This window comes from Aethalodelphis obliquidens, unplaced genomic scaffold (assembly GCF_003676395.1).
Source record: "Aethalodelphis obliquidens isolate GAN/ISIS:26980383/991018 unplaced genomic scaffold, ASM367639v1 scaffold6, whole genome shotgun sequence".
NCBI lineage: Eukaryota > Metazoa > Chordata > Mammalia > Artiodactyla > Delphinidae > Aethalodelphis > Aethalodelphis obliquidens.
The window spans coordinates 75,077,717-75,097,040 of NW_020837950.1; the positions used below are offsets into that span (position 1 = coordinate 75,077,717).

At 62.0% G+C, this 19,324-nt stretch overlaps 2 protein-coding genes across 5 annotated transcripts; one reads left to right on the forward strand and one right to left on the reverse strand.

The window, feature by feature from the left end:
• Window positions 1-1,472: 1,472 nt before the first annotated feature.
• Window positions 1,473-13,144, reverse strand: TACC3 (transforming acidic coiled-coil containing protein 3). Of its 2 annotated transcripts, none has more exons than XM_027103957.1 (16): window positions 12,948-13,144; window positions 10,775-10,937; window positions 10,471-10,613; window positions 8,119-8,988; window positions 7,503-7,578; window positions 7,178-7,331; window positions 5,273-5,325; window positions 4,911-5,014; window positions 4,524-4,611; window positions 4,228-4,332; window positions 3,545-3,621; window positions 3,427-3,470; window positions 2,773-2,933; window positions 2,029-2,135; window positions 1,821-1,941; window positions 1,473-1,691 (listed from the first exon to the last, which is right to left on the reverse strand). In XM_027103957.1, exons 2-16 carry the CDS (start codon window positions 10,934-10,936, stop codon window positions 1,626-1,628), a joined length of 2,331 nt encoding a protein of 776 aa, XP_026959758.1. In that variant the 5' UTR covers window position 10,937; window positions 12,948-13,144; the 3' UTR covers window positions 1,473-1,625. The 2 variants fall into 2 exon arrangements, with proteins under 2 accessions (XP_026959758.1, XP_026959757.1); XM_027103956.1 differs by having other exon boundaries at window positions 4,524-4,749.
• Window positions 13,145-13,152: 8 nt separating this feature from the next.
• TMEM129 (transmembrane protein 129, E3 ubiquitin ligase) lies at window positions 13,153-18,643 on the forward strand. 3 transcript variants are annotated; one of them, XM_027103958.1, is made up of 4 exons: window positions 13,153-13,847; window positions 15,583-16,057; window positions 16,757-16,916; window positions 17,039-18,643. In XM_027103958.1, the coding sequence occupies exons 1-4, from the start codon at window positions 13,643-13,645 to the stop codon at window positions 17,285-17,287; spliced, it is 1,089 nt and encodes a 362-aa protein (XP_026959759.1). In that variant the 5' UTR covers window positions 13,153-13,642; the 3' UTR covers window positions 17,288-18,643. The 3 variants fall into 3 exon arrangements, with proteins under 3 accessions (XP_026959759.1, XP_026959761.1, XP_026959762.1); XM_027103960.1 differs by lacking the exon at window positions 16,757-16,916 and adding an exon at window positions 14,721-14,772 and having other exon boundaries at window positions 13,197-13,847; XM_027103961.1 differs by lacking the exon at window positions 16,757-16,916 and having other exon boundaries at window positions 13,207-13,847; window positions 17,039-17,288.
• The last annotated feature ends 681 nt before the right edge of the window (window positions 18,644-19,324 follow it).

Here is a 19,324-nt window from a genome sequence, read left to right on the forward strand (position 1 = left end):
GGGGCGCTCCTCAGTGGGACTGTCATCAGGTTCCTGTCCCCGTGCTGCAGCCCGTGGCCGGCAGCGACCCCTGGTGGTGGCCAGCATGTCGCTGCAGCCCACCGCGGGTCCGTCCTTCACTGGCGCTGGGATGCTGGGGGCGGGATGTGCGGGGGCCGGGATGCTGGGGGGCCGACGCGGGGGGGGGCGGATGCGGGGGCCCGGATGCTGGGATGCGGGGTCGGTATGCGGGGGGCCCGGATGCGGGGTTAGGGATGCTGGGGGGCGGATGCAGGGGGTGGGGTGGATGAGGGGGGCGGGCCTCTGGTATGGGGCTGGGGTGGAGGCAGTGGTTGGTGTGGGGGCTCCCTGAGGGGAAAGCGCCCTTGTGTCGGAGGTTCCCCTCGGGACTGGTGCCCTCTGCCTGCTCCAGCAGCCCCCAGGAATAGGGTGGACATGCAGACTGAGGAATGGCTCCAGGGCTCAGAGTTTCAGAGACCAGTCTGGCCAGCTCTCTGCCCGCCTGTGTCCAGGGTCCCCTGATGCCCTGCAGGCGGGGACCTGCCCAGTTCAGAGGGTCTCCCGGGGGCTGTCTGGCCCCCACTGCACCCGTGCCAGGGCCTCACCTCCACCCTCCAAGCGTTCCCCCCTGCCCTCAGTGAGCAAGGGACCATGATAAGGACAGTGCTGCAGCCAGTGTCCAAGGGTCCAGTGAGCATGTACTGCGGGCCCCTCCTCTGGAGCAGGCCCTGAGGGGCTGAGATGCAGCCCACTGGGGCTGGGGGTGCACAGACCCCCCACTTTGAGACGTTCTTACCTCTGAGCCTTTGGAGGCAGAGCTTCTGTTAGGAGCTTCGAATGTCTGTCCATGGAGGGTTCTCCAGAGAGACAGCCAGAGGAGACCCATCTGCCCTCCAACACTTCACCCCCTCCGTCTTCTCGGGTCTGTCTCAGGAGACTGTGGGGTCCTACTGGGGGGCAGGCCGGCAGGCTGGAAACCCAGGCGGGAGCTGCTGGTCCCCAGACGGACCCCTCCTCCCTTGTGGGCTGGAGGCGGCCTCCACACCGCCGAGGACAGGTCGGTGCTACCACGGCGGGCGTGAACCTGGCATGGCTACAAACACCCTGAACATCTCGGTGAGTGTTTGACTACCAGGGGCTGCGGCCTCGCCAGGTGACACAAAGCCAACTGCCGCGCGGCTGCCTTGGTTGGCTTTCTTCCTCGAAGACTTGAGTGTGTCTGGATTCTGATCTGTGGCCGAGGCAGAGACACAGCCCCCACCCCTGACCACAGAGCCGACTAGGCAGATGGGGTGGGGCCGGAGCCCACTCGGCTGACCCCTGGGAGGGGCTGCCTGCCCGCCCAGCCACCCGCCTACCCCTCGGGCAGCTGTGAGGTGCGGGGCAGGGAAGGGCCAAAGGCACAGAGGGGACAGCAGCTGTGGTCGGTTCAGCCAGAGACTGTCCCTTTAACGAAGACCAGGAGAGCTCTATTGCTTAGACTTAAGGGAAACTTTATTTATTCTTCCTAAAGCAACCTAGTTTAAAAACGAGTTGAGGTTAACAGAGAAGAAAAACCCAGACGGGCAGACACACAGACAGACACACAGACAGACGGGGGGACGGCACAGGTCGGGGCTGCCACATCAGATTCTCTCCATCTTGGAAATGAGGTCGTCACAGATTCTGGTCAGTTCATCGTTTTCTTTAGTCTGAAGGAGGAGAATCAAATCCCTAGATCTCTCCCAGCGCTCGGAGCTGGGAGCAGGCCCAGAGCTTCTAGAACCAGGAGGGCTGCTCTTCCCCCACTCCGCCTGGACCCGTGGGTCCCCTGTGCCCACCTTCTGCTCAACGACCTTCTCCAGCGAGTGGACGCGCATCTGCTCCTTCCTCAGGACTGCCTGCAGCGCCAGGGCCTCCGCTTGGGCCTTGCTCCGGACCTGGGTGATCTCCTCGTTCGCCCTGGAGCAGCAGAGGGGCTGGGCTGAGCCCACGGGGGACCAGACCCCTCCCGAGGGAGCCTCCTGCACCCTCCCGCCTGACACTCACAGCTGGAGCTTCTCCTCCGCGTGGGCCTTCAGCGCCTGGTACCTCTGGCCCTCCTTCTCGATCCTGCCTATGTAATCCTCAACACACTTCTTCAGCGACTCTTCATTCTGGGAGGAAGAGCAGACGCTGAGCCCTGAGCTCAGGGCCCAGGCTCTCTGGGTCATTCGTGGAGCAGCAGTGGGCCAGGCTACAGGGGAAGAGCTCTTCCCGTTTCCTTCCGGAGACGCCAGCACTCACACAGCCCCAGGCCTCCTCTCATCCCGCGGCTCAGGAGGCCTCCGGATGCGGGGCCTGACCCCCTGCCCCCGAGGGGACCCTGCCCGGCACACAAGAGCCCTATGTCCAGGCACCTCGGGGGAAAGCAGGCCGGGCCCCAGGTCCACGGAACAGCCCCTGCCCTCCTGCCCCCCAGCCCTGTGCTTTGGGGGCCGGGTCTCCTGCTGCCCCAGGAGGGACACAGCAGTCTCTGCGCAGGCCACACAGGGACAGCCTCGTGGGCACGCATGTCCGGCAGTAGGCGACAAAGCCGAGAGCTGAGAGTGCAGGTAGGAGGAGGGCTGGAGCCTGGGGCCCACACCCCCGGGGGGGGCCTCTCCTTTCTTCCCAGACTCAACACCAAGGCTCAGCTCACCCCCTCTTCCTGCAAGGCCCCCAGCCTCTCCCCGTCCCTGCTTGTCACGCTGCCCCACTGGCAACAATGCCGACCCCGCCGTCCCCGGGGCCTCTTGCCGGCCGGGCACCCACCGTGCGGTAGCCTTCGATCACTTCCTTCTGTTTCTCAAACCGCTTGAAGAGGTCGGAGAACGACTTCTCCGTGGAGTGCAGGTCTGCAGTCAGCTGGTCTCTGTCCCTCAGAACCTTCTGGATCTCGGCTTTGGCAAGCTCCTTCTGTTTCTGAGCCTCCTCTTAAAGGAAGGCCAGCACCCGGGATCAGCGGGCGGCCAGCAGGTGGCGCCACAGACGACCAGCGCTAGGAGGGCCCCCTGGGGCGCTGACCAGCCCCGCTCTCGGGACCTTCCAGGGCAGGACCTGGGGGCCCCAAGTGCCCCGAAAACAGCTGTTTCCTCAACACCAGCTCCACCCGGAAGCCGAGGGAGCGGACAACGAACCCAGGGCCTGACTGAAGAGCCCAGGCCACACCTACCCCACACTCAGGGCCTCCAGCCCCAGCCCGGACACACCCGGTGCCCAGCACCCACGGAGACTGCAGCTGGACGCACGGCCCTGAGGGCAGGGGTCAGACCGCGGGTGCAGCGCCCAATGGAGGGACCCAATCTGTTCGCCGCCACAGCCCCGGATGCCAACTCGGGGCCCGGCCAACCTGAGGGCTGATGAGCACCCGGGGCCCAGCACCCCCCGGCCTCCCTGACTGCCAGCTGCCCCAGCCCAGGGACTCACCCATCGCCTGGTACACGGTCCCCTCAAACGCGTCCATGATTTTCCTGTGGAGGAGAGCAGATGCCATGAGCCCCGAGAGTGCGTCGTGGGGTCCTGGGCAGCCAGCACGCAGACTCACCCCATCTCCAGGATCTTTTCCTGCAGCGCCGTGCACCTGACCCTAAGCGCCTCGTTCTCCTTCTGTGTCGCCCCAACCTGTGCAGACCACACACCTGAGTTGGCGCCAGTGTCCTCCCGTGCTGGGGTCTCCCGCCCCACTCAGCAGACATTGCAGTGCTGGGGGGTCGGCGTGCGGTGGGTGCACGGGTGGGACACCTCCCGACACAGGCAGGGCGGTAGAGCAGCGTGCGGGGGAGAGCCCCGCGGCAGAGAGGACACCACCTGAAGACGGCTGGCAGGGGCCAGGAGCTCCTGGGCCCAGCGTGGCCCGGCGCACAGGCCTCCCTGAGAGGGGACCAGCGGACGCCACCCAGGGCATCACCAAGGCAGCAAGGGGACTTGGGGGCCGCTACCCCCTGGGCAGCTCAGAGCGGACACCCAGACCCTCGCTTGTGAACAGGTTCTGCAAGAGACACTGGGTGGAAACGCAGGACACTCAGCTGCCTGGGCGCCTGGCTCGGGGGTCGGTGAGTGGCCGCCTGCGACCCTGCCTGCACGGTGTGAGCAAAAGGCCAGTGCGCAGAGCGGCCACCCCGCTCCCCAAGGCTCTTCAGAGCAGCCTGCAGGTGCCACGCCCAGGGCTGCAGCCAGCAGGTGGGGGCCGCTCGCTGGGCACCTCCCCTCACCCCCCCTTGCCCTCACCACAGTGTCCAGGTCCTTCTGGCTGTACTGCAGCACGTCCACAATGGGCCCCACGGGCAGCAGCGGAGCCCTGGGTCCGAGGTCACAAGGAGCTGGGCCGAGCGTCTGCAGGCGACAGAGACCAGCTGGGCCGCAAGCTCCCCTGGCACTCCTCTCTGCCCCGTCGGCTCCCCAGATGGCACAGTGCAGCCCCCCTCAGCCCAACAGACCCCTTAAGCCTTCAGATCCACAGCACATGAAAGTCGGGCCATTAGAACAAGTGTCTCTTTACACCACAGAGGGGACGAACCACTTACGGGAACGTCCGGGGCTCCTACAAAGTCCAGGTCCAGCAGCTGCGCCTCCGGGGGGCTTCCCGAGGAATGCGCGTCTGTGCCCCGTGCACTGAGACCAGAAGAGAACACGCATGCTGTCTGCGTGCGTAGGGGTCGGCCCAGACTCTCCCCCAGGGCCACGGGGTCAATATTCGGGACACATGGGCCATGCGGCCTATCAGGCTGCCCACCTCTGCTGTCGGAGGGGCTGCACGGGCACAGAAGAGCACAGACCCGCTTACAAACTTGTTTATGAGCTCGGCCAGGGCAGCTGGGGCCCGGCCACTGTCTCTGCCCCCCTCCCTGCGGCAGGGCACTCCCATCGTCACACGGCCTGCGTGGATCGGATTCCCGCCCGCCCCAGCGCACCTGCTGGGCTCCGGGGCCACAGGCGCCGGCCCCCGGGGGCTGTCCTGCAGCAGTGGGTCAAACTTAAGGTACAAGGACTGCTTCCTCAGGGCCGACTCCTTAAACTGCAGGGAAGGAAGCAGGGTCACTGGGGCCCCCGACACAACAGCCTCCACGCCCCGCCCCACGTCGCGCCCGGGAGCCGCCCTGACCCGAGTGGCCTGCAGGGCAGAGCGGCGGAAGCAGCCGGGCCGTCCGCCACGTCCGGTCAGAGGTGGATACCGCTCGCGGTTGAGGAATCGCGGCCCGGGGCTGTTCTAGAAAGAGCCCCTTTTGAGACTGGCACTTGAGGAAAGGCTGCCGCGAAGGCGCCGGGAACTTACCGAGGACGCCCCGAACTGCTCCAGGTAATCCACCTCGGCCCCTGTGCCTAGAACTGAAAAGGAGGCGCCAGCTGCCAGCCGCATCCCACCGCCAGCACTCGGCTGTGCGCTCGGAGCGGCACCCTCCCCGCCCACCCTGACCGACAGCCCTTTGCTACAGAGCGGGGCTGCTGTCCGCAGGCTCAGGACGCTTGGGGCTGTACGGCTCCGTGGGGCCGTGCCGTGTCCCGCAGGGTGTTGACAGCACTCCTGGGGGCGTGACAACCAGAAGCGTCCCCTGGGGTCCAAATCGCCCCGGTTGAGAACCACTGTGTAAAAACCACTCTAAAAGAGTCCTTTAATTTCTGATAATATGACCTTTGCTTAAAAAACCTAAGGGTCACTCACACCATAGACAAAAATTAACTCAAAACGGATCAAAGACCTAAATATATGAGCTAAAACCATAAAATTCTTGGAAGGAAACACGAGGGCAAATCTCCATGACACTGGATTCGGCAGTGATTTTTTAGAATTGACCCCAAAAGCACAAGCAGCAGCAGAACAGATTGGGCTGCAAAGTGAACGTTTGTGCTTCCAAGGACACCATCGAGAAAGTGGAGAGAGGGACTTCCCTGGTCGTCCAGTGGTTAAGAATCTGCCTGCAGGGGACGTGGGTTTGATCCCTGGCTGGGGAACTAGGATCCCACATGCCGTGGAGCAACTAAGCCCGCGCGCCACAACTACAGAGCCCGGGTGCCCTCATGAAGACCCCGAGTGCCGCAACTAAGACCCGATGAGCCAAATGAAGAAAGAGAATTTTTGTGAGTCATGTATCCAAAGAAGAATTCTTACCTAGGTTATACGGGAAATCTTTACAACTCAATTAAGAAACAGGCAAAGGAGCAGAGCAGATGCTCCTCCAGAGGAGACACGAAAGGTCAATGTCAGTCAGCGGGAAACGCCGACACTGCACTGCACACCCACCGGGACAGTGGGGTGCAGACCCGGACCCTCAAGCCATGCGGGGGCAGAGTAGAGGGTGCGGACCCCGCGGGGAACAAACAGTTACACAGTGTTACCACGTCCCCTTCAGGGTACGTCTGCCCCAAAGAGATGGGAAACGTACGCTCACACAAAACGTGTACGTAAGTGTTCCCAGCAGCCTCATTCATACGAGCCAAAGAGTGGAAATCAACTGGTAAAGAAAGAAACAAGATGCGGTCTATCCACACGGGGGATATTACTCAGCCATAAAAGGAAGTCCTCACACAATGTGACACGAGGGACTTGGAAACATCACAGGACACAAACCCCGAGTCACGTGTCTAGGGTCCCTGGCCGGGGAGCAGGCTGCCCCAGTGGAGCTGATCCACGGTTCCTGGTCCCGCCCGCACAGGGAGGACCCCACAATGGCCCTGCCACACAGAAACCCTACACTCGTCTCCTGCCTTCTCTAGGCCTGGGGGTTTTAAGTAACCCAAACTGAGATCCTGGCGTGCTGCCTCCTGTCCTGTAAAGCACCTCAGTTGGAAGTCCTCACTGAAGGCAGCTCAGACCTGCGACTCTTCCACCCCCTCATCCAGGGTGCGTGGATGGGCAGGGCTTCTCCTTTTATCTCTACGGGGGTCTCGTCTTAAACAGCACTTTGATTCAGCGAGTTCCCGCTGCCTCCTGTGTCTGTATCTGTACCGCCTGGGTCAGTCAGGCCTGCTGCCTGTTTTTCTAAGTTGGCCTAAAATATATATATTTTTAATATCACAGATCTTATTCCTGTTCTCCTGAAAACGCCCATAGTTGATAAACCAGAAGTTTCCATGGGAATCACTCAAGTCAGGGGACGGGGCTGCCCGCACGACGACCGCCTGCGGGCGCCATGGAACACGGTTCTAGCACCCCGGCCTCGAGGACGGGTGAATGACGTACCCTCGGCGGGGTCCCAGAAGTGCTCCCCACTCAGGTCCAGGCCGGGCTCCGGCCCCCGGGGGGTTGCGGGTGTGGGGTCAGTGGGCACGGTTGGTGGCTCGCTGCCTGGGCTGCTGGTTGGAGCCGATGCCCCCGAAGCGTCTGTGGTCCCTTCCTGGAAGGGAGGTTGGGGTCACCGCAGGGGCTCATCAAGATGAGTGGGCGTGGGGGGAGCAAGGGAAGCAGCGTGTCCCACCCCACAGCCCCGGGCACCACCGGCCTGCCTCTGCCCCATGACGACCCGCAGACGTGGCAACAGCATGAGGACGCCCGCCCACACCCGTACCTCGCCCGCCGCTTCTGCGGTCCCTGCCGAGGTCTGCAACGCCGGTGTGTCATCCGCCGAGGCCAAGGGCACCTGCCTAAAGAGACGGGGTCAGCAGGGCCCGCGCCCCACACCTCCCCCCGTCCTGCACCGAGCTGCCACCAGCACCCCCCCGCCCAGGAGCCAGGCTTGAGGCCCAGCCGGGTGGCCACGCAAAGCCATCCCCCGACCTCACCTGCAAGAGCATCGCTCCTCAGAAGCAGACAAGGCACTCTGAGGTCATCTCAACTCAAGAGAAAGCAAACCACAAGGATCCGCTTATCCTTTTTACCAGGAAACTGCAACAGCAGCCGATGCTGGACGGCTGGGCGCACCCTCGGCCCCTGAGCGGCGTCCCCGGGGAGGCGGGGCTCACGCCGGGAGACGGCCCCCCCGAGCTGCGCTGCGGGAATCCTGGGGCTCTCGGCTAGGTATCTTGCTAGACCTTCCGGATGCATCACAGGGAACGCATCTCAGACAGCGTGGGCACCCCCTCCCCGCTATTCCCCAAGAGCTGTGGCAGCTGCCCTGGGGTCCCTGCTCAGGGCTGCAGGTGGCATCTCTGGTCTCGTGCCCACCACTGCCACCCCGTGCTCACCGGCTTGGAGACGAGGCCTCTGTGGCCGGCCCGCTCTTGGGGTGCTCTGGGGGCCGGGCCTCTCCGTCACCTCCGGTGGGGTTACAGTCTGGGTCGTCCAGCTTGTCCCGGTCCAGGCTGTTGGACCCGCGGGGAGGGGGATTGGGACCCTCGCCCGCCTCCACGAGGGCCTTTTCCTCCTTTTCCTGCCTCGCCTCTGGTCTCCTCGAGGGGGGTCTGAGAGCCGGGGTCTTCCCTCGTTTCCTCAGTGGGGGCGGCCCTTTGATGGTGCCGTCAGAAAAGTCGAATTCCAGCCTTACGGGCTCACTCCTCAAAGAGTCGGCCGTTTGCCCTTCGGCCGCCTCCTTCTGAGGACTGGGGAACGTGGCACCTCCAGCCTCCACGGGGCCAGCTGGGGCCTCGCTAGGCAGGTCCACGAGGGGCTCTGCTCCGCGGGCTCCGCCGGGGTGGGTACCAGGAGCTGAAGCGGCCCCGGCAGAGGGCGCAGGGAGCCCGCTCGAGTTTTCTCCTGTGGCTCTCAGTGGGTCCTCTGTTCTGTCCTGGGATGCCATCCCGGGAGGGTCTTCTAGAACTGTGGAGGTAGAGGTAGCACTTTCCTCTAAGGAATGAGGATGGACGTGTTCTTCCTGGGTGGGCTCAGGGCTGCCTGACGTTTGTCCCGGAGATGCCTCTGGGGTTTCAACACTTTCGGGCATCTGGGAAGAGCCTGCAGGATCCAGGCAGGCCTGGGGAGCCGAGGAGGGCCCGCTGCGATGCCTGTCGTCAGAGGCTGGTCTCATGTCCTCTGAAGCGGGGTTGGCATCGGCCACTGCTGGTTTCTGGAGAATTCCATTGGTCGTTCTAGTGTCTGTTTCCTTGGTGAACTGTTGGCTTTTTAGAAAGACGGAGTTAGCACTAAAGAACCAGTTAGGTTTTTAGTTAGAGTTTAGTCCACGTGAAAACATTAGCTAAACACAGGAAAAAAAAAAGAGCATTTGGCCAACCCTCTCCTCAAGATTAACCTTCACAAGTACGTTCCCACAACTCAGTGCTGGCGGGCCACCTAGAGACACAGGTGACTGAGAGAGAGGAGGAACCTGACTGACAACACCCAAGGCTGAGGTCCTCCACGCCGGCCTATTTTCCCCTTTTGGTTGGGGACCACCAGCTATGCGGCCAGGGACAGTCAGGGCACACCAGGGTCAGGCTTCCCACTGGAGAGAGAAAGGCCAGGTCAAGGACGCTGACTTCACAAGGAGCAGGGCCCAGCTCCCGGGTCCTCCTGGCCCCTCCATGGCCCTGCTCTGTGGCTGGAGCAGCTCAGACCCAGGGGCCAGGAGGCAGCATCTGAACGGCTGGGTTTCCCTTCCCTCCTGGGGATTGTTACAAAAGAACAGTATTTGAGTCACTCTAATCTCACTCAGCTGAATCTCAAAATGAAAACTAAAAAACTGAAGTTGAAAAGTAGCAAGGAAACCTGGGGAGAGGGGGAGATTCCGGTTTGAGGAGTTTCCAGCCATGGGGAGATACTCGGCACAAGGACATTTCACTGGAGTGAGGTGAAGGGTATGTTAGTGACCTTTTGCTTTTATACCTTTCTCTGCACATCTGAAATCCATTTAAAAGAAAAAGCAAGATTTGAACAGTTTAAGTCAGCAAAAGTCAGAACGAAATGTGCCAGTGAGGCCCCTTCCCACTCTGGATGTAGAGGGTCCCTGGGGGCGCCAGCCGGGTTAATTCAGCCTCATCTGGGGGTGAAGAGCCACCACCAGGGTCCTCGTCTCCAGACGGAGGCAGGAAAAGCCTTGGCATTCACACTGTCGACCACCTCACGCAAGCCAACCACCTAATGCCAGGCGAGGCTGCAAAGAAGCTTCTGCTGGTTAAAGTCAAGTGTTTCAAATCTGACTCGTCAGGCCACACGTGTTCTGGTCAGATTACACAACACACGGGTTCCTCTGCCTTTAGCGGTAAGAGCTATCTGTAAGCTTTCTCCAGGGCTTGCCGCTGAGGACAGGAGACGGACCTGCAAGCAGGAGACCCCAGTGGAATGCTAAAAAAGAAGCAAAACCACAGAGCGCCCTCCTTGGAGATTCGGCCAGGACATTTCATGAAGTTAGAGAAGCAAAACCAAGGCCAATTTGTTGGCAAGAGCACAACAGAGGAGCAGAATGTCAAGTTTAGACTTCCTGTTTTATTATTCACTTTTCCAACAACAAACGACTTCGGCGGTGCTCTGGGCCGCACACTACACAGACCCAGAGCGGAGACCAGGAGGAGCCCAACCGGATGTGGCGGGTGAAACAGCCTTCTCCTGCCAAGTCCATCGGAGAGGTTACAAATTGCAGTACATCAAACAGTGCCAATACTTACTTCTCTTTCTGGGTCCAGACTTGATGACAGTTTTCTAATCCAACGGTGTCGCCCAGAGCAAAGCAAGCTTCAAGCTTGCTGCCCGTGCTGGGACTTAAAATCCTGTGTGTCTGCGGATCCCGCAGAGGTGTCTGAAAAGTAACCTGTTGGGGAGGGAGGAGGGCACCTGTTCAATAATTCAAGTCTTCAAGCACCACGCTGGCAGCACCATGCCCTGCCCTGCCAGCTCAGTAAGTCACCAGGAAAGCAGGTGACCTCATGTGTGACGCACGGTAGATAGTACGCAGAGGCAAGACGTGCTTACCTTCATAGCTTTGGCTGTGCTCTTAGGTGGTACGTTTTCTTTCTGTGACAGACGGAGAACAGATGGTCTTCCGGTAAGTTCCAGTGGTGAAAACAGGAAGTCGCAGTTTTCTGTACTTTTGTCACCAGTGACATTTTTGTCACTGAAGACGTGCAGACTCATTCTGAAAAGCAGATAGTTTTGTGTCAGGAGTAGGGCAGTGACACCGCGTTGTCTGGACGCACATATGTGAAAGTGACAGCTGACCCCACAGTGCTGCAAGGAGGACGTCCGCCTTCCTGCACAGGTGGGTCACACCTCAGGCAGTGTGTCCTCTGCTAGGCCGTCCCCATCCTGCTCTGGGGGAGCTGCCACCTCCCAGGAGCAAGAGCTAGAGGGGCTTTCAGCCCACAGGGCAAGAAGGAAGACCCAAGTGCTCGAAATAACTCGAACTTTGTGGGTAAAAGTTGGGAGACAGATAGGAGCTGATCTGTGGCAAAACTGCAAGGGGCAGAGGAAGCCTGGGCCTCCCCACAGGCCTCAGCGTCAGAGGTGGAGCAGCTGCCAAGTTAGTGGACAACAAAGCAGGAGGGGGGACCTCCCTGGTGGTCCAGTGGGTAAGGCTCTGCGCTCCCAATGCAGGGGGCCTGGGTTCGATACCTGGTCAGGGAACTAGAGCCCGCATGCAAGCTGCAACTAAGAGTTTGCATGCTGCAGCTAAGACCCGACACAGCCAAGGTAAATAAATGAAAAAGTAATGCAATAAAATGCTATTTCAAAAAAATAAAAAAAGAGAGAGAAGGAGGAAGAAAAAAGAGAATTAAAAAAAAAGTGAAGCAGAAGGGCACAGCAGCTTGCTGTCCACCCACGGGGCTGGGAAACAAGGACTGGACTAGGGCGTCAGGAGGGCCGAGGCTCAGAGGAGGAGCTAGAGGAAGGAACAAGCAGCAGATGCAGAGTCACTTGGGGGGAGTCGAGGAGCTTCTGCACCAGGGGCCTCCAGTGGGGCCCAGGAGGTTCTAGAACAATCCCATTCCTCCTTCCGAAGCCCTCATAATGGTCAACACCGTGGCGTTCCCAACTTCGGAGACACCAGAGCACTGGGCATTGACCTGCCCGGGGCACTACAGGTCCTTGCTGGCAGTGGGGGCCCTGGGGACTGTGCCTGGAAGAGACCAGGTGGCTGGGGCAGGGAGAGAAAGGGTGTCCTGAAAAGAGGTGAGCTCAGCGTGGGAGGTCAGGGTGACGAGCCACCTGGAAGGCCGCTGCGTGTGAACAGGGAGGGCTCACAGGGAAGGGGGCGGCCAGAGCTCTGGCACCGCGCCAGGGTGGAGTGGTCTGCCCTGGCTCGAGAGCAGCCCGCACCTGCCGCGTGGAAGCGGGCAAGATACGCCCAAGCCAAGGGTCACTGTTAGGTTTGGCCTGAGCAACGGGGTAAAACGGGGAAGGGGGCTGGATGGCTGGAGGACACAGAAGGGAGACATCAAGTCGGAAGACCCCCGTCGCCTGGGGAAGGTGGGAGAGCAATGACAGCAACCTTTAGGGCTTTGGCTTCTATAATGATGGGGCCACGGAGGGGGCTCCTGAGCAGAGGGACCCGGGCCAGGCGGGGAGGAGGGCTGGTGGCCGGGGGCGAGCGGGTTCTCCGGAATCAGCGGGGCGGGGAGCGTGGAGCCCAGGTTTCCAAAGCAGGTGCGTCAGGAGTCAGGTGCTGCAGGAGTCGGTGAAGGCTCTCAGGTGGGGCTGCGCCCAGAGGAGGGGCCGGAACTAGGAGGCCTGCCTTTGGCGCAGAGCTGCAAGCCCGCGGGTATTCAGAGGCGGAGACGTGTCTCTGCAGGTCACAGCCACGGGCGGTTTGCGGCTGGACGAGGTCACCGGGATAGGGAGAGGAGAGGCCGGCGCAGCGGGCCGGAGGGGCCTCCTGGAGGGCGACATAGGAGCCACCAGGCGTCTCTAGAGGCAGGGGCGGGAGCCCATCGGCTCCGCTTCCGTTTGCGCCCGGGCGGGCGGGACGAAGGCAGTCGAGAGAGGACCCTGAGGAGGGGCCCAGACGGCGGGCAGGGCGGAGCCGCGGGACGAGCCGGAGGGGGCGTAGGCCCACGTCCAGGGTGGCCGCCAGCACGGCAGGCAGAGACCCGAGGCCAGGCCAGAGGCGGGACCGGAGCCCCGAGCCCGGACCCCACCACCGCCTTACCTGTCGGCCGCCGCACGGAACCAAGGGAGCGGGAGACGAGGAGTCCGGGAGCCCCTCTGCCCGCCGCCGATTCAAATACCGACGGTTGGCGCGCGCGGCCAATCAGCGCGTGGATGGGGCGGGACGAACGGGCGCCGCCAGCCAATGGGAGGTCGAGTCACAGGTCACGCCCACGAGGAGGTTCCGCTTCCGGGGTGACGGCACGCTGGGCGCGGCGGTCGCCGGATTTCTCGGTAACCGCAGCTCGCTAGGCGGGCGTAGAGGAAAGGCCGTACGCGGGCGGGCAGTGACTGCGGGGCCCGCCGTCGCCCGGGAATCTCGGGCTCTGCTGCGGACGCGCCTGGGCTGCGCGGGAAGGTCAGGGCCTGAGAGCCGCTCGCCCGAGTCTCAGTTTCCCCAGCTGTGCAGTGGGGCCGAGTGCAGCACCGCCACCAAGGCGGGTCCTGAGGAGCATCCAAACCCTCGCGAGGACTGTCGCGGCAGTTCACAACTTCTGGCCGAGCGAGGGGACCGGGAACTTCATTTCCCAGAGTGCCCCGCAGGACGCCGTCTCCCAGAGCGCCCCGCGAGTGGCCTGAGGGTGGGGACTCCATTTCCCAGAGCGCCCCGCGTCTTCCGGACCCGGGCGCCGCGGCCTGTTGTCGCTGGGGCAGTGGGTCTCGCCGGGACGGCGTTCCGGAGGCGACGGCGGCGCAATGGACAGCCCCGAGGTCACTTTCACGCTGGCCTACGTGGTGTTCGCCGTGTGCTTCGTGTTCACCCCCACCGAGTTCCACTCGGCCGGGCTCACGGTGCAGAACCTGCTGTCGGGCTGGCTGGGCAGCGAGGACGCCGCCTTCGTGCCCTACCACCTGCGCCGCACGGCCGCCACGCTGCTGTGCCACTCGCTGTTGCCGCTAGGTGAGTTCGGCGGGCGTGGGCGGCGCTCGAGACCGAGCTCCGGGACCCCGGAGTGGGGAGGGACGGCGGAGGGCGCCCGTGCGGGAGAGCCCGGGCTGCGGGCCAAGCGCCCGTGTGCTCCCAGGAGTGGGGAGAACGGTGCTGGCGGCAGCTGCCTCTTGCAGGTACCTGGCGGAAAGGCGGGCTCAACCCTGGGGGAAGGGATGCTTTGCTCACTGGGGCGGGTGGTGAGCTGTCACATGGGGGGGTAGCTCCCAGGAGAGGGGCATGAGTTAACTGATGCAAATAGGGGTGACCCTTCCCAGTCGTTGGACGGTGGGTGCGGGAAAGGCAGGTAGAGGGTGATGCCAGTTGGGAGTGTCACAGGTGCAGAGGCCAGGGAAGGCGTGTGTGTGGGGATGCTCAGACGTTGTCAGGGGCTGTGCTGGGTGGTGATCCAGATGATAGCTGGCTTCTGGGAGGCTGGCTAGTTGGATGGGGTACTGGGTGGGGTTCTCTTGAGGACTTGGCGTCAGAAGTAGGGCGGTGGCGGTGGCCAGCAGCATGTGCAGCTCGGTGGACACAGGGAAGGGTTTCCACCTGGCAGCAGGGCATGGAAAGTGGCCAGGAGCGGGCTGGGCTGAGGCTGGCCTGTGCGTGGGGGCTGCCTGCTTTGTGTGGAAGGCGGCAGAGGAGAGGCCACGCCAGCATAGAGGCAGGGCCGATGTGGTGAGCTGCGAGCTCTGCTGAGCCCCCAGGGAGGCAGGGATGCCTGTCAGCCGGCTTCCCCTACGAGGAGTTTGGGTTCTCCTGAGGGTCGTGTGTTGGGTTTCCGCCCTGGGAACTAAGGATCTCTGCAGCTTTATGGAGCTTCTAACTGCATCTTCCCACCAGGCTGTGGGGGGCTGGGCCACCACCATCCCGTGATGGACAGGGAAACTGGAAGGTGAGCCGAGTGACTTAGGGGGGCCGCTCGAAGAGGAAATGGGGTGGAGCCTGGCCTTGTGGCCAAACAAGGAGTCTGTTTTTTTTAATTTGTTTTGAAATACCTTTGAATCTTTAGAGATGTGTTATTTATTTCCACACGATGAGTTACCTAAAGCATATCAACTCGATCAACAACATTTATTATTATTTTCGCAATCTCAAATCTGTGCTGCAGGTCATTGTCTACTTCATTAATTTCGACATGCAAATTGGCCCCCATCTGGCCAGCAGGAGCCCTGGAGCTGGCTCCTGTGTCCTTGTGACATGCTCCTGTCATTCTTTGCTTACCGTCTGGTGCAGGACATCCCAGTTCTGGGATGGGCCATGCTCTGATCCGCCTCCTCAGAGCAGGTGGGGTCCAGAGGCCAAGATCCGGCCCCAGGAGGGCCAGTGGGCAGCTCTGCATTGGGTGACGCCAGATCCTTGTATTTACTTTTGCTTTTCTAGGTTTTTCTCGTTTTATTTCTGGTAGTTATATGTCATTTGTACATAAAGTAGTAAGATAAAAATGTTTCCTGCTGACAGGGCAAGGACTGAGGTGAGTCAGCTGTAGAGGCGGGCGAGGCCCACCTGCCTTGGGGCACTGTGGTCTTGCTCTGGGGGCCGACTAGGGCAGAGGGCCGTGCCCAGGCCTGGGGGCTAAAGGAAGTGTGCCCCCACCCTGCCCCCGGAGGGTCAGGAACAGCACTGTGGACCTTGGTGGGTACCATCTGAGGAGGATGAGTGTGGCAGTCCCAGCCTCTGCTGAGGTTTGCCTTGTCCCTTTTAGGCTACTACGTGGGCATGTGCTTCGCAGCCTCAGAAAAGCGGCTCTACTCCCCCAGCCAGGCCCCGGAGACCTGGCGGGGCTTCCTCCTGCTGGCATTGACACTGCCCACCATCGCCTGCACCCTGATCTACTACTGGTCCCGGGACCGGTGGGCCCACCACCCACTGGCCCGCACCCTGGCCCACTATGCCCTCCCGCAGTCAGGCTGGCGGGCCGTCGCTTCCTCCGTGGACACCGAGTTCCGGCGGATCGACAAGTTTGCCACGGGGGCACCGGGTGCCCGTGTGATTGTGACAGACACGTGGGTGATGAAGGTGACCACGTACCGTGTGCGCGTGGTCCAGCAGCAGGACGTGCACCTGACCGTGACGGAGTCCCAGCAGCACGACCTCTCCCCAGACTCGAACCTGCCCGTGCAGCTGCTTACCATCCGCGTGGCCAGTGCCAACCCTGCTGTGCCGGCCTTCGACATCCGGTAGGCGGGCCTGCGGCTGGGTGGGGGTGAGGCTGGGGTTGCTGGGGTGGGTGTGGCCAGCCAGCGCCCAAGTTCTGGTCTTTGAGTTGCTCCAGGAGGTGATGATGGTGGGAGCTGGTCCTATCAGCCGCCCTTCCAGTGTGCCCCTCCCTCAGCGCCCCCATCCCCCCGGCCCCCCTCAGGTACTCTCCGCTTCCCCTTTCTGCACACTCTGCTCTGAGCCGTCTTCCACAGCAATGTTGGAGGGAGCACGCGGGGGATGTTTGGGGGCCGCCGTGTAGCACAGAGGCTTGGTAGCTCCCTCGGCTCTGAGGCCTGGGCCTGAGCCCAGGTGTTCCCGACTAGTTCAGGCTGCGGCGGGCCTGCGCTGCCCCTCCTGGGACATGCCCTGGGCCTGACCGTGCCGAGGGCTAGGCTCTCTGTTTCTCAGCTACAGTCCTCCCGCCCTCCTGCCCTCCCACGTCGTGGGGGGCCAGTGGGCAGCTTTGGGTCTGTGGGCTCCGGCCCCAGGGCCCTCTCTGCTGGCTGCTGGGCTGTGCCTGAGCTGCCACGTCTGTGTGGTCGTGGGCGCCCGGGGCACTGGGGCGCAGCCTTGGCCTCTCTGCCCGCCCCGGGGTCCTTGCCAGCCTGCTGGGAACCACGGCCCTGCCCCGTAGACGCACCCGGTGGTCCCCACCCAGCAGCAAACACCTCGTGCAGGCTGAATTCCACGGAGTATGGTGAGCTGTGTGAGAAGCTCCGGGCGCCCATCCGCAGCGCGGCCAACGTGGTCATCCACCAGAGCTTGGGCGACCTGTTCCTGGAGACCTTCGCCTCCCTGGTGGAGGTCAACCCGGCCTACTCGGTCCCCAGCAGCCAGGTGGGGGGCTGGGCAGGGGTGGCGGGTTCCCCAGCTGGGCCCCCATGGACCACGTCTCCTGCGGTGGGGGCCCCCCAGGGCGGCCTGGTGGGGTTCCCTCTGACCGCCTGGGCCGCCTGCAGGACCTGGAGGCGTGCATCGGCTGCATGCAGACCCGGGCCAGCGTGAGGCTGGTGAAGACCTGCCAGGAGGCGGACGAGGGCGAGTGTCAGCAGTGCTGTTGCCGCCCCATGTGGTGTCTCACCTGCATGGGCAAGTGGTTCGCCAGCCGCCAGGACCCGCAGCGCCCCGACACCTGGCTGGCCAGCCGTGTGCCCTGCCCCACCTGCCGTGCGCGCTTCTGCATCCTGGATGTATGTGCTGTGCGCTGAGCCCGCCAGAGGGACCCCGCCACTGCCTTGGGGAGTAGTTGGGCCTCTGGGCCCTGGTTTGGGCTGTCATGGGTGGCTCATCCCTGTGTGGCGACTCACCGGTGCAGAAGGGCTGAGGCTGCAGTAGGGCTGGGGTTTTGGTTTTAAAAAGAAGTTTTCTGTTGAAGTTCTGTCTGCGGCAGCGGGATGGGTCCTCAGCGCCTCTGTCTCCCCGACTCTTCGTGCTTCCAATTAGGGGGTAGATGCTGGGCACGCAGAACGTGGTGTTGGGTCCATCTCCAGAGCATTCTGGGGCCCCCTGAGCTGTGTTCTGGGAGACCCTATCGTCTGCCCCAGATGGCCCTAACTTAAGCCACTTGCCTTAAACGTATGGGGCACATGAACCTTAACTGCTCGTCAGTTATATGACAGACTTGGATTTGCCCGAGACTGCAGTCTATCCTGCTCCTGTCCCCAAGCCGGCTGCTGGCCCTGTGGCATTGGCACCCTCCACTCCCCCGACGGAGGCTGCTCTGAGGACCTGGCGCAGAGCTAATTGGTGGAGGGTGAGAGCGCTGCCCAGGGTCTGCTGGTGATTGTGGGCAGCCAAGAGCCCACTCCTGGGGAGGTGGGTGGCCCCTGCCTGCTCCCTGCCCAGGGATACCCTGGGCTTCCCATCAGGGGCTGGCTGCTTTCAGCTGCCATTCTCTTAGCCGCGTGCTTGTGGGGGCCGCCCACCCCTTGGAGGGGCCTGTAACCACGTGCCTTCTGCTGCTCCTGCGAGTCCAGGGAAAGGGCCAAGTTTCAGACTTCTGCTAGCGAGGGCACTGAGTTGAAGACCATGCTCCACAGCAGCGTCCTACATCCGGATGACAGGCTTGTTGGGACTCAGCACGGGGCTGGCCATACCCTGCAGGGTCCACCCACTTAGGAAGGGAAGTGCCCAGCAGTCAGGACAATGGCAGCTGTCTTCCCAATTCCTGTTGGTGCAGGAGGGGAGCAGGGAGGCAAGTGCCAGGTCCCTGGGTACAGCTCTGACAAACGGGACTGTTGGAGGGGCCCTAAGCCCCCTAAACCTGGTCATTCTAAGCAGGGGAGATGGGCTCAGCTGGCCCATTTCACCCAAGGCTGCACCAAAGCCAGGGATTTGGAAGCGAGAAGCCCAGCTTTGTGGTCCTCGGGGGTGCCCACAGATGAAGGCCATCAGAGGGGCAGGCGGGAGCCATGCCGAGCCTCAGCCTGGAGTTGCAAACCTTGGCAAGGGAGAGCCAGGCCTGGGGCTATCTTTTCTACAAAAGAAACTTACTTAGTTTTATAAAGATAAGTCTATTGTAGTGAGGTGATACACTATTTAATAAAATGTTACTATGAGTTTATGTATTTTCTTGATTGGAATATTTTGTTTTTCCTGATACTCAAACCTTGGTAACAATTGGGGAGATGCCATCTTAGAAGTGGCAGCTTTTAATATGCACGTTTTGCTCAGAATAAGAGAAGGGAGGCAGCCTATGCGGGAATCTTCCTCTGGTTTCCCAGCTGGGGTCAGAAAGCCCATTTCCAGGGCATCCTCGTTGAAGGGTCCTGGGGGTTGTAGGGGGGTCAGCATGCAGGTGCTCCAGGTACAGGGGACACTGGTGGCCCCAAGGTGGTGGGCCCTGCTCGTCGAGGCCTCCAACCTTGAGCTCTCCGCTATGTCCCATGGGATGTCTGGGTGTCCCATGGGATGTCTGGGTGTCCCATGGGATGCCTGGGTGGCCCAGGAGAGCAGCTCAGGTCGGGGAGCTACGGCACGTGCTTCCTGCTCTCTTATATTGGTGCTGGCCCCCAAACGTTTTTAAAAAGTGGTACATGCAACCCATTTAAAAAACACAGGTAGGGCTTCCCTGGTGGCGCAGTGGTAGAGAGTCCGCCTGCCGATGCAGGGGACACGGGTTCGTGCCCCGGTCCGGGAAGATCCCACGTGCCGCGGAGCGGCTGGGCCCGTGAGCCATGGCCGCTGAGCCTGCGCTCCGCAACGGGAGAGGCCACAACAATGAGAGGCCCGCGTACCAAACAAAA